At 42.1% G+C, this 13,551-nt stretch overlaps 1 protein-coding gene across 4 annotated transcripts in view; it reads left to right on the forward strand.

Moving 5' to 3' along the window:
* The window catches only part of MACF1 (microtubule actin crosslinking factor 1), a 513,108-nt gene that overhangs the window by 289,392 nt on the left and 210,165 nt on the right, over positions 1-13,551 (forward strand). For all 4 annotated transcript variants that reach the window (XM_029570961.1, XM_029570962.1, XM_029570959.1 and 1 more), the window contains 3 exons: positions 4,064-4,263; positions 4,760-5,255; positions 6,460-7,931. In XM_029570961.1, the coding sequence (XP_029426821.1) occupies positions 4,064-4,263; positions 4,760-5,255; positions 6,460-7,931 (2,168 nt within the window). The remainder of the gene's footprint in view (positions 1-4,063; positions 4,264-4,759; positions 5,256-6,459; positions 7,932-13,551) is intronic.

Here is a 13,551-nt window from a genome sequence, read left to right on the forward strand (position 1 = left end):
TCTAGTAGAGGTGTGGAGTTGGAGAGGGATTTTGAGCTTGAGTGGGGCCAGGTTGTGTATTGCTTTGTGTATTGATGAAAGCACTTTGAAGAGTATTCTGAAATTGATGGGTAGCCAGTGTAGGCTTTTTAAGATGGGTGAGATGTGGTCTCTTTTGTTGGTCTTGGTTAGGATCCTTGCCGAGGCGTTTTGCAACATCTGTAATGGTTTTAAGGCGTTTGCGGGGAGGCCTACTAGAAGAGAGTTGCAGTAATCTATTTTCGTGAGTATGATTGCTTGTAGAACCAATCGGGAAATCTTGAAAATGGAGGAGTGGTCTAAGTCTTTTTAAGACTTGTAATTTGAAGAATCCGTCTTTTACTATATTATTGATGAGAGCTCTGTAATTCATTTGGTTGTCAAGTATAACTCCTAGATTTCTGACTTGTGGTGACAGTGTTAGTTGAGTGGTGAGGTTGGTGCAGGGGAGTGAGTGAGTTCCATCTGGAGAAATGAGTAGGTATTCTGTTTTGTTTTGGTTAAGAATAAGATTTAGACTTGTGAGTAAGTTGTTGATGGCTTGTTGGCATGTATTCCAGAAATCTAGAGATGCCATATAGATGTTAAATAATGTGGTTGAGAGGGCTGAAACTTGTGGGACCCCGGTTTTTAGAGGACACCACATGGAGTAAATTCCATCAATTGATACTTTAGAAGGAACGAATAGTAAGGTGTGAGGAAAGCCACTCTAAAACTTTCCCACCAATCCTGTACTCTTTCAGGTGGTATAATAGTACCTCATGGTTGACAATGGCAAATACTGTATGTATTTATTTATTTATTTAAAACTTTTTATATACCATTATAACAAATGAATTTGAACAAAACTGTTTACAATTATTTCAAAATAATCAAAAGAAAAGAAATTAAAATAAGAAATTAAAATAACTAAAACTTCAGATAGTAATAAAAAGTGAAAAATAAAAGTTAAGTCAGAATAAAAATACATTGGTATCAATATAATATAAAACTCTGCATTTTTTAATTAATATTTACTTTAGTAAAAACGAACTGATAGAAATAAAAGTAGTTAAATCTACTAAAGAAGAATAGTAGAAAAATACTATCTAACAAAACGTTGGCCCCTATCGAAGCCTCTCCCAAAAGAGAAGAATCTTGGTGTTTAGCTGCTTCCTGAAACAAAACTGAAATTGGTTTAGCATAGAGTTATGGAGAAATTGGGCCAATTGATGGTAAACAGCTGACTCAATTTTAGGCAGAATACACAAGGATGAAATGGGTCGATAATTAGACAAATCCTGAGTGTCTAAATCAAACTTCTTTAAAAGTGGACGAATAGCAAGCAGCTTGTTTGAGAGATGAAGGCAATGAAAAATTCACCAACTTGCAAATCACACGGCAATAACCTCTTTTTATATTTGAACTGTTTATTAAATTAGCAGACAACATCAACATAACAGAATGTACAATCAGGAAGAGTACATAATAAAAGCACATAGTACAAACAGATATGTAATCACATACTGCTCTAGAGACCAACTTCCTGACTACTCAATCATATGCAATCAAACGTTGTTATAGCCTTTCTAATTCCCAAGTTTTGTTTAACTCCCCCTCCCCCCTTCTCTAATAGACAGAAACAATATTCAACTCTTAGATGCTGTAGTCTTATACACCCAAGAAATTGCGGGAGTAATGTCAAACCTCTCTTCCACCACCACCCCCCACCCCCATATCAAAACAGTTCGGAAGTGAAGAATCTGAATCAATACAAAGCAAAATAAAAACAAGATAAAATAAAATTTACATATTTAGTGGAGGAGTAGCCTAGTGTAAGTTAGAGCAGCGGGCTATGACCCAGGGAACCAGGATTCAAATCCCCCTGTCGCTCCTTGTGACCTTGGGGGATAGGGAAATACCTATCGTACCTGAATGTAATCTCCTTTAATGTACGCTTTAAAGTGCCGAAAAGCAGAATATAAAAAATCGAAATAAATATTACTAACACTTTGAACACACCCAGTTACTCTGGAATTTGTTGCCAGAGGATGTGGTTAGTGCAGTTAGTGTAGCTGGGTTTAAAGAAGATTTGGATAAGTTCTTGGAGGAGAAGTCCATTAACGGCTATTAATCAAGTTGACTTAGAAAATAGCAACTGCTATTACTAGCATCAGTATTACTTAGTTTTTGGGTACTTGGCAGGTACTTGTAGCCTGGATTGGCCACTGTTGGAAACAGGATGCTGGGATTGATGGTCCCTTGGTCTGACCCAATATGGCAATTTCTTATGTAAAGTACTCAGATCATACTTTTTGTTCAGGATCAGACTTTTAGCACATGGAGGTAGATTGACCTTGGTCAATACAATCTGCCAGAAATAAAGCCAATCTATCAGCCATTATTTTGGCTAGAAGCTTTTGGTCACAATGTAATAAAGAAATGGAACGATAGGATCCTGCCTGCTTATGGCCTTTCCCAGGCTTAGGGATAACTGCAGTCACTGCTCTGTTCTCCCCCTGTGGGAATTCCCCTTTATCAAACGTTTTACTTAATAAAGGCGAAGCTTGGTCCCTTCAAATTTTGTTAAATTCTGCACTGTAAGCATCTGGTCCTGGGATCTTAAACATGGCTGCCCCCCCCCCCCCCCCCTTATATCTCCTCTATCGTAAGTGGTCGATTTATAAAATCCAAATGAGATTCTTGACATGGTTTTGTTTAAATTCTCTAAAAACCGTACACATTTCTCTTTATCAAAACCTTCCGAAGTGTATAGTTTGCTATAAAATTCCTCAAAATCTTTCAGAATTTCACTATTGGAATTAACCATTCTCCCTGCATTTGATCTTAAAAGGAGGAGGAGCTGGAGGAGGTTTTTCCTGATTTATCGCTGTAGTGGTACATTTTGAACTTAGAATATAAAATACTGAATTTAAGACAACTTGAGTGGCTACCTAAGCTCCTCTATTCGTTGCTGAATTCAATTGGCTAAAAGCAATTTCTGTTTTCTCAAATGTTTTTCCAAATCAAATAGTTGCCTGTCCATATCTTTTTTCCATTTAATAAGGAAAACTATAATATCCCCACTGAGTACTGCTTTGGCAGAATCCCAAAACAAAATTGGGTCATTCAGATGTTCTACATTATTTTTAGCATAATCCACCCATTTTATTTTCAAAAAATCATGAAATTGTTGATTCTTAGCCAAAAACCAAGGACATTTCCAAACCTTCTGAATGGTCTCCAGCTGTCATTTTTTTTTATTGACTTTGAGTTTTTCAACTTTGTTTGAATTCTGGTTCCCCACTTCCAGGTCACAGGCAAGGCCTCTTTCTCCAGGGTGGATTGACCTCTGCCATTTTGCAGTCTTTGGTCTTTGTCCTTTCTCTCTCTCTAACTACCCTCGCAGACATACTGAAAAACTTACCTGCAACCTTCAAGCCAAAGTCTTTTTTTATCTTCTTAACTATCTTAGTTTTTTATTTTTATTGACATTTTTAATGTATTTATATCAGTTTCTAATTATTTTGGTATATTATCATGTAAACCATACAGATATGTATTCTGTGACACAGTATATAAAAGTTGCATAAATAAATAAATAGCCTTCAAGCCAAATTCTAGCAGATTTAAATGTAAATGGAGGTTGATTCTGTGGGCATGGGATCAGAACGAAGCAAACTACATCTCACTTTGCTCACTGCACTACGTGAGCTCCAAATCCCCTCTCACTGCTATCAAAGTGGGTGGTTGACAAACATTAAAGGGGCAATGTGTTGGATTAACTGTGGCAATAATCTGGTGAAGCTCAGAAACTGAAAATCAGACCACTGACAGAGGCAAAAGGTTCAGCAGCAAACCAGCCTAAGCTGGTCATAGTATTTTACAATGTCAGACAGTATCTGTGGCTTGCCATAGACATACTGGAGTCTTTTAGGACAAAATCCTTCTCAGCCCTATCAAAGTCCTTTCAGTAGACGTCCAGTTGTGCATTGTAATTAACTAAAATCTTGTGCTGATAAATAAATAAAAAAATGGATGCATTACTTATCTTTTGTTCTGTTAGATCAGAGGTGGGACAGAGCCAACCACGTGATAGCAGAGCGCCAGCAGAAACTGGAAGAATCCACTAACCAGCTGGCAACCTTTCAGACTGCCGAGACCCAGCTGCGCCCCTGGTTAATGGAGAAAGAATTGATGATGAGTGTTCTTGGACCCCTCTCCATTGACCCAAATATGCTGACTGCCCAGAAACAGCAGGTTCAGGTGAGACAAGGGGCTCTTCACATTGTGCTTCCTCATGCCTTTTCTTTACTAGCCCTGAAACACCAACAATTGAGTGCATGTTTGCTATTGTTGGAGGAAAGCCTATTCCATGAATGAAACATTTGTTGGGCTGTACGAAGGTGCATTAGGGTCCTAGGATGATGTAGACCAGTGGTTCTCAGCCCAGTTCTTTGGACACACCCAGCCAATTGGGTTTCAGGATATCCACAATACCTATGCATGAGAGAGATTTGTATTCACTGCCTCCGTTTTATGCAAATGTGTCTCATGCATATTCATTGTTGAAGTCCTGAGGACTGAGTTGAGTAACACTGCTATTGAAGTAAATATATTGTTGCTTTGTCATTCTGCATAGTGACTGATTTATTTTCAGCAAAATTAGGGAATGCCTAAAAGAAATGTACATTTTGTCGTGGGCATTTTATGTTCAGAGATGTTCACTTATGCAAACATGTTGGTGTTATTTCTATTTCAGTTTATGCTGAAAGAATTTGAAACTCGTAAGCAGCAGCATGAGCAGCTGAAGGAAGCAGCGCAGGGTATTCTGAGCAGCCCTGGAAGCTTCTCCCTGTCGAACGTTTGTATAGAGGAAGAACTCAGAGGGGTTAGTGAGAAATGGGAGGAGCTGACCACAAAACTGAACTCTCGCTCCAGCCATATTGAGCAGGCAATAGTCATGAGCTCTGAGTACCAGGAGCTTCTTCAGGACTTGTCACAAAAGATAAAGGCTACTGGACAGAAAGTGAGTGGCCAGTCCTCCATCAGCGCGCAGCCAGAAGCCGTAAAGCAGCAGCTACAGGAAAGCAGTGAGATCCGCTCTGATCTGGAGCAGCTTGAGAAGAAGGTTATTGAGGCGCAGGCTTTGTGTGATGAGTTGTCCATTCTCATTGGTGAGCAGTACCTAAAGGATGAGCTCAAGAAACGTTTGGAAACAGTGGCCCTTCCTCTCAAGGGCTTGAAAGATTTAGCAGGTTTGTTTTTACTTTTCAAGCTTCTTTAAGTGCTTAGGGAATGGTCTGGATAAGTTCTGTGAACATGCACTGATCTGGTCCAGGCTTGGGGAGAAGGTGACGAATGGGCCTAGCACCTCGATCTGAAACAAGAAAAGTCATTTTCTCTAGGGTCAGAGTTGAAGCCTGGCTGGTCCCCCTTTCCTTCTTAGATCTTCCTGATTAAAATGTAAAGGTGATATGGTACTGTTCTTTGATGTCCTGTCCAGGACCCTCTGTCCTCTCACTGGAGGAATGAGACTTGTACTGTAGGGATGACGCTTAGCATTAGAATGGCTCTGATTTATTGAAATCATTTATAACCTGCATATAACAAATTTAATGAGCCATGCGGTTTACAACAATTAAAACAAAAATACAACAAAATTAAAAACAGTACAAACAAAAAATAACTATCACAAAATAATCTATCACATAGCACATGCCCTTAGCTACTTACTGCATCTCCATAAGCTGCCTGAAATAGAAAGGCTTTTAACTTTTTTTTCCTAAAATCTTAATATTTGTAATACCACATAATGCAGAAGGTAATGAATTCCACATTGAGGGACCTATTACAGAAAATGTTCTTTTCCTAACCTCTGACAAATGAACAACTTTAAATGAGGGAATTTCAAAACAAGCTTGTTTTCAGGCTCTTTGACAACAGGGGACATGGCGCACCTTTGAGTGGAGTGTGGTGAACATGGAATTAAAATGCCATTAAACAAAAGATTATACAAATTTTGTGAAGATATTCAAAGACCTCAGAGAAATTTCTCATCTCTGAGGCAGAAAACAATGCAGAGCATTCTGTGATAATGGTGCCTGCCCTACAGATACAATAAATCCATCTGGAATGGGGGCTAACCTCAATCTGTGCTAGTGCTATGATTTGGATGGCCTAGAGTCCAGACTAACATACAGTCCTTACTGCAGAGCTCAGTGGAGACCAGGTAGATCATCCTGTGGGGAATGGAGGTGACAGTGATCATGCACATAGTCAAACTGTAAAAGAGAAACCTTAAAGGATTGGTGCAAACGTCTTCTGTGCCTCATAGGAGAAATGTGTTTCTTCTTTGTAGATGATGGTTAAAGCGATCTTTTGGACAACTTCATGTAAAATCTCCTTTTTCAGAGGGTGTTTGAGACAATTAATAATTTGTTTCCTTGTTGAAATTTTCAGGTGACCACGTGCATCGACTTCAGACTGCCCTGGCCAGTTCCCAGCAGTTCCAGCAGATGTTTGATGAGCTGAGGACTTGGTTGGACAGTAAACTCAGCCAGCAGGCACAGAACTGCCCACTGTCTGCTAACCTAGAAAGACTGCAGTCGCAGATCCAGAAGCAAGAAGAGTTCCAAAAGAACTTAAACCAACACAGTGGCTCCTATGAGATGATTGTGGCTGAAGGGGAGTCTCTGCTTCTCTGTTTGCAGGCTGGGGAGGAAAGGAACACCTTACAAAACCAGTTAGTTACTCTGAGGGCTCACTGGGAGAAATTGGTCAAACAAGGAACAGATAGGCATTCCAGGCTGAAGGACTGCTTGCAGAAGGCTCAAAAATACAAACATCATGTTGAAGATCTTCTCCCTTGGGTAGAAAGATGTAAGATGAAAGCAGCAGAGCTGGAAGTCACCCTTGACCCAGTGCAACTGGAAGCTTCTCTTTTGAAAGCCAAGGTTCTGCAGAATGATGTGGAGAAACATGGCTCCCTTCTGGAGAAGTTGAACAGTGCTGCAGACATCTTGATTGATTTTTCTCAAGCTGATGACTATGAAATAAGAGAGGAGAAAGCCAGAATCAATCAGGATATGGATATCATTACAGAAGAGTTGCAGATCAAGACAGGGTCCATTGAAGAAATGTTCCAAAGGCTGAAGGAGTTCAAGGAAAGCTTTCAGAATATTGAGAAGAAATTGGAAGGTGCTCAGCACCAGCTGGAGATCTTTGAAGCTCTGGGTTCTCAAGCCTGCAGCAACAAGAATTTGGAGAAAATGCGAGGTCAGCAGGAAGCGCTCAGTGAGCTTGAACCACAGGTGGCCTACTTGAAGAACCTCATTCAGGGCCTAGCTGAAGATGCTCCAGACGGTTCAGACTCTTCCCAACTACTGCATCAGGCAGAGTCTGCCCAATGGGAGTTTGGATTGGTGAAGCAGAGAGTTAATGAAGTCTGTTCAGTCATGGAGACCAAGCTTCATGGCATCAGCCAGATCCATAACCATGTTCGGGAGATATTTTCTCAGCTTGCAGACCTTGATGATGAGCTCGATAGCATGAGTGCTATTGGTAGAGATCTTGACAGTCTGTATTCTCAAACAGAAGATGTTCAGCAGTTCATGATCAAGCTTGAAAAGTTAAAATCTGATTCTAAAGCTTCAGAGGTAGAATGCAGCCACATTCTGGAAAAAGAAGGCAGCCTGGACTTACTAGGACTGAAACGGGAGTTGGAGACAATAAATAAACAATGCAGCAAACTGACAGAGAGGGGCAAGAATCGGCAAGAAGCACTAGAGATTACCCTGGCACGTGTCAAAGACTTTTACAACAAATTGAAAGATCTGAAGCAGCTGCTGACACCTTTGGAAGAGGGAAAGGGGCTAAAAGGGATAGTAGGAACTGAAGTGGAGACGATAAATCAGCAGCTAAGTGATTTTAAGGTAAGATCTCTTTTTCTTACTTGTTAGCTGTTTGTTTTTAAAATATTGTTTTTCTGAGCTATATTCTGAAATGTCTGTGTCCTGAAAGAAAGTATAATAATTAAGTTGAAAAGATACTTGACCGTGTAAAGATCAGAAGCATCAGTGAGGTAAATATTGAAAGATGAATGGCTAAATAACTTAGCTGAGTAAGACTTATCTGGCTAACTTAAGGGATATTCAGCAGCACGGTTATGCTGCTAGATAAGACTTATCTGACTAACTTATAAGGGATATTCAGCAGCACGGCTATGCTGCTAGATAAGACTTATCTGGCTAACTTTAGATCTTATCTGATTAACACAGCTAGATAAGGTTAAATATTGTTGCTTATCCAGCTATGTTAACCATATAAATAGCACCTCCCCATCATTTAGCCGGATAAATGTCTGCCACTACCACTTAGTCTGATAAGTCCTTACCGATCCAGCTAAATGGTGTGGAATATCAGCCCCAGTGTGTATCTGCAGACCTCTTGATCATGTGAGGCCCTCCTGGGCAGAGCTTTCATTGTTAATGGCTATCTCTTGGCCTTAGGTTGGCACTGGTTAGATATGAGGGACTTTTTGTGATATGAAGTGGAAAATAGGTTCCTTTCTAGGCATCTCTGATTTTCAGAAAAGGCTTAATGCTCAGTCAATCTGCCAACAGTTCTACTATGATACAGCTAGGATTTTAAAATAAATTTAGCATTTGGGATGAGTATTATTTTAATTTTTGAAAGTGTTTTATTATATTGGACAAGGTATAGGGATCAGCATACAAGTTGTAGGTGAGAATGCCCTTCCGGAGGAAGTAGTGAAGGATTTCAAAGGGGCATGGGATAAACACTGTGGATCCCTAAATGGCTAGAGCAGAGCTTTCCAAACTTTTCATGTTGGTGACACACTTTTTAGACAAACATAATTTCGTGACACAGTAATTCAGTCTACCAGCAAACTAGAAGTTAAAGGTTAAATGAACAAAATGTATTTCAACAATTTATGTATGTTTCCTTAAATATATACATAAATAAAATGTTTCACGACACAACCTATCTCATAATAAATATTTGCAGGCTTCCACTTCCGCTACTCCAGTGGAGAGAGCTCCGAAGGCAGATCCTCTGATTCTTCTGTGGAGGACATGGATACCTCTTCTTCCCAGGGGTCTTAAGGGGCCTGCCCCTTACTGCATCCCTCTGGGGATGCGGGCGGGGGGGCCGAGCACCCAACTGTGCCCAAAGCACAGGCCTCATCGGCAACGAAGAGGGAACCCAGGGCATCAGCGGACCTTGAGGCCGTAAAAGCGCCATTGGGTCTAATGTTGTTGGGATCGGGGGCACCAAAGGCACCAATCCAAATGGTCCTGGATGAGCTGGGAGGTGGCGGAGCACCATGCATCCTTGAGACGCCACCGAACCTGATGGCCCTTTCTCCTCTGAAGAGTCACTTACCGGGATGGGGGCCACAAAGGGGCTTGGGGCATCTGTGTCGGCTGCGTCGGTAGGACACCAAGCAGCACACCAAGCCATTCCGGTAAAGGCGCAAGCACCTGTGGAGTCGGCTCCTGCAGCGGTGCCAGTCCCGATGGAACCGGAGGCTCAAAGCCCTGAGGGCCCAACCGACCGCCAACTGCACGTGCCTCTCCAACTCTTTCTCAAAGGCAGCCGAGGACAAAATGGATTGAGGAAGAAGAAGAGGCAGAATTGGGACATCCCCCGGACCACTGGGGGGCACCGAACCCTCCACCGGTGTCTGCCACCTAGAGGCTTCGGAAGGATCAAAGGGAATTGCATCCTTCATCCAAGACAGCTTTGGGGGAGGCACCGATGTCTGTGCCTGTCTACAGTCCTGCTTGGAAGATGATAACCGATGACTGTTTTTTCAATCTTTCTCGATAGTCACCAAGGTTATTACCTGGACCCAATGGCGAAGGCGAGGAACCTGACTGGGAACAGGACGACAAATGACGTGCTCGGTCCCCAGCTCGCACCTTGGGAACAGGAAACTGTTGTGGGGGCGACCCTGAAGGGGTCGAAATGGGAACCTCTTTCCTGAGCAGGGTAGAGGTCCCGGAAGCCGATGATGGATCCAATCATTTGGGACCGAACAACTTCTCCATCTTATCAAGGTGTGCCCAAAGGCCCTTAGGGGAGATCTGGGCACAGAGATCACAATCAAGGACATCGTGGGAAGCTTCCAGGCAGAGGACACAGACCTCATGGGGTTCTATAACGGACATAGTCCGAGGGCACTGGGGACAACGGTGAAAACCAGTCTATGCCATCGCAAAAAGTATGTGGCGCGCGGTCAATGGTCGGCAGTCACCGAGGGATGAAGCCATAGGCGATAGACTGCAAAAACTCGATGGACTTACCAGAGCGCAGACAGAGGACCCGAAAAACACGAGGGACCCTACACGATGCAGGAGAGTGAAAAACTGCAAAAATCAGAAATAAGAATTGCAAGCTCCACGACCACGAGGTGAAAGCTTCGTGGAAAGGAAGACTGAAGAGGGGACCCCACGTGGACATAAGAACATAAGAAATTGCCATGCTGGGTCAGACCCAAGGGTCCATCAAGCCCAGCATCCTGTTTCCAACAGTGGCCAATCCAGGTCACAAGAACCTGGCAATTACCCAAACACTAAGAAGAACCCATGCTACTGATGCAATTAATAGCAGTGGCTATTCCCTAAGTAAAATTGATTAATAGCCATTAATGGACTTCTCCAAGAACTTATCCAATCCTTTTTTGAACCCATCTACACTAACTGCACTAACCACATCCTCTGGCAACAAATTCCAGAGCTTTATTGTGCGTTGAGTGAAAAAAGAATTTTCTCCGATTAGTCTTAAATGTGCTACTTGCTAACTTCATGGAATGTCCCCTAGTCCTATTATTCGAAAGTGTAAATAACTGAGTCACATCTACTCATTCAAGACCTCTCATGATCTTAAAGACCTCTATTATATCCCCCCTCAGTCATCTCTTCTCCAAGCTGAAAAGTCCTAACCTCTTTAGTATTTCCTCATAGGGGAGCTGTTCCATTCCCTTTATCATTTTGGTTGCCCTTCTTTGTACCTTCTCCATCGCAATTATATCTTTTTTGAGATGCGGCGACCAGAATTGTACACAGTATTCCAGGTGCGGTCTCACCATGGAGCGATACAGAGGCATTATGACATTTTCCGTTCTATTAACCGTTCCCTTCCTAATAATTCCTAACATTCTATTTGCTTTTTTGACTGCTGCAGCACACTGAGCCGACTATTTTAAAGTATTATCCACTATGATGCCTAGATCTTTTTCCTGGGTGGTAGCTCCTAATATGGATCCTAACATCATGTAACTACAGCAAGGGTTATTTTTCCCTATATGCATCACCTTGCACTTGTCCACATTAAATTTCATCTGCCATCTGGATGCCCAATTTTCCAGTCTTGCAAGGTTCTCCTGTAATGTATCACAATCCGCTTGTTATTTAACTACTCTGAATAATTTTGTATCATCTGCAAATTTGATAACCTCACTCGTCGTCTTGGTGAGAATTGTGTGTGATTCGGGGGCGGGGGGAGGAGGGCTGTCTGAGTATGGGTGGGAATGGTGTGTGATTCAGGGGGGGGGGGAGGAGGGCTGTGTGAGTATGGGTGGGAATGGTGTCTGATTCGGGGGGAGGAGGGCTGTGTGAGTATGGGTGGGAATGATGTGTGATTCGGGGGGGGGGGGGGGGGAGGGCTGTGTGAGTATGGGTGGGAATGGTGTCTGATTCGGGAGGAGGAGGGTTGGGTGTATTTTCAGGAATGGTGGCTCTGTGCAAGGATTTCTGTAGTCCATAGAGGAACATGGACGGGGATTTCCCTCATTCACTGTGCTGTAGTCACTGAGCTTGCTGCCCAGCTTTCGGTATTTTTACCCCTGAGATGACCCCTGAGGAATGTCTTTGGCTTCTTTTAGTCGTGCGGCCCTGGACAGCTGGGATTCTGATTGGGAAGGCCTGGTATTTTCACCTTATTGAATTCTTTGCAGTTGGTGTTCTTAGCATTACTAACACAAGAAAAATCCCAGTATTTCCAGCTGTTGCATCCATGGCCAAGGTGGCGTATTTGCTTAGACAAAATGTGAAGTATTTAAAAACCATTAGAAAATAAAGGAGTGGTGTTAATTGCATCTGAGTGCCCAAAGGTTTTGCTTGTTGCTCCATGCACAATCCTCCATTTCTCTCCAGATGTGGAGTATCCAGAGTGTCGGGAAGATTAGACCATCTGTTTTTTATGATTGTAGCTCAGAGCAGCGATTCAGCTGGTTTGGGCATTATATTTACTTTACAATACAATATGCTATAGATGTTTCCCAACAGATGAATGCTTTATTGTCTGTCACATTATTACTGTAAAATACAGAAATACACTGAGCAAGGGATGGATGTTTTGAGATGATTTTTGAAGGGCAGTAGAGAGTTGGTGGTCTGGAGATAAAGCAGCATCAGGGATGTAGAAAGATCTGAAGGGAGTCGTGGTCTTCATAAGAGTGATGCCTGCTGGATGGATTTAGGGTCCCTGATACCGCACTTCACAGAAGGACTCAGGACCCCTGCTTCAGTGACTAGGCTAAGAGCAGTCTATTAAAATAAAGAAAAAAAGATGGATTGGGATGAGCAAGGTGCGAGAAGTCAGCAGCAGTGTCTGGGAAGGAAGCGGGACAGGAAGCCTGGAAAGGTCTCAGAGGATTGGGGAATGTTGGCAGAGGTATTCTGTACAGACTGAAACTGAGCTTTACATATCTGATGTACTTTGTATTTCATTTATAGACCTGTATGTGACGGTGTTATCAATGTTTCTTGTGTTAAATGTATTTTACTGAACTCTGTGTATATAGCTTCATAATACATGTGTACCAAGGGTTTAACATATGGCCAGAGGTGTTTGAAAAATGAAGGTGCCAGCCAAAATGTTTAGGAGCAATAGGAAAAAAATTCTTTATAACTTGTTTACTCTGAATTTTTTAAATCTAATTTTGTTTGCTTTCCTTTTCCCTTTCCAATCCAACCTTTCTCCCTCCCTCCTTCCTTTGTTCCAACTCCAGCAGCTGCCGCTCTGCCTGGGCTTCCATGTCCCAAATTTTAGATGCCCGTGTGACTTTTTTTTTTTTTCGGTCCTTTTTATGGCCTTTTATGCCTTCAAAAAAGCAAATGAGGTGCACATAAAAAATTCATTGTAAACGAACTTGGATTGTAAATGATCTACTTGGATTTCAGCAAAGCTTTTGATAAAGTCCCACACAGGAGGCTTATGAATAAAATGAGAAGCTTGGGAGTAACCACAAAGGTGTTAGAGTGGATTGCAAACTGGTTGACTGATAGAAGGCAGCATGTGATGGTAAATAGAACCTACTCTGACGAGAGAGCCGTGTTAAGTGGAGTGCCACAGGGATTGGTGTTGGGGATTGGTTCTGTTCAATATCTTTGTGAGCGAGATTGCGGAAGGGATAGAAGGTAAAGTTTGTCTATTTGCGGATGATACTAAGATCTGCAACAGAGTGGACATGCCAGAAGGAGTAGAGAATGAGACATTAATTAAGGAAGCTTGAACGGTGGTCAA

The sequence above is a fragment of the Rhinatrema bivittatum genome, chromosome 11 (assembly GCF_901001135.1).
Source record: "Rhinatrema bivittatum chromosome 11, aRhiBiv1.1, whole genome shotgun sequence".
NCBI lineage: Eukaryota > Metazoa > Chordata > Amphibia > Gymnophiona > Rhinatrematidae > Rhinatrema > Rhinatrema bivittatum.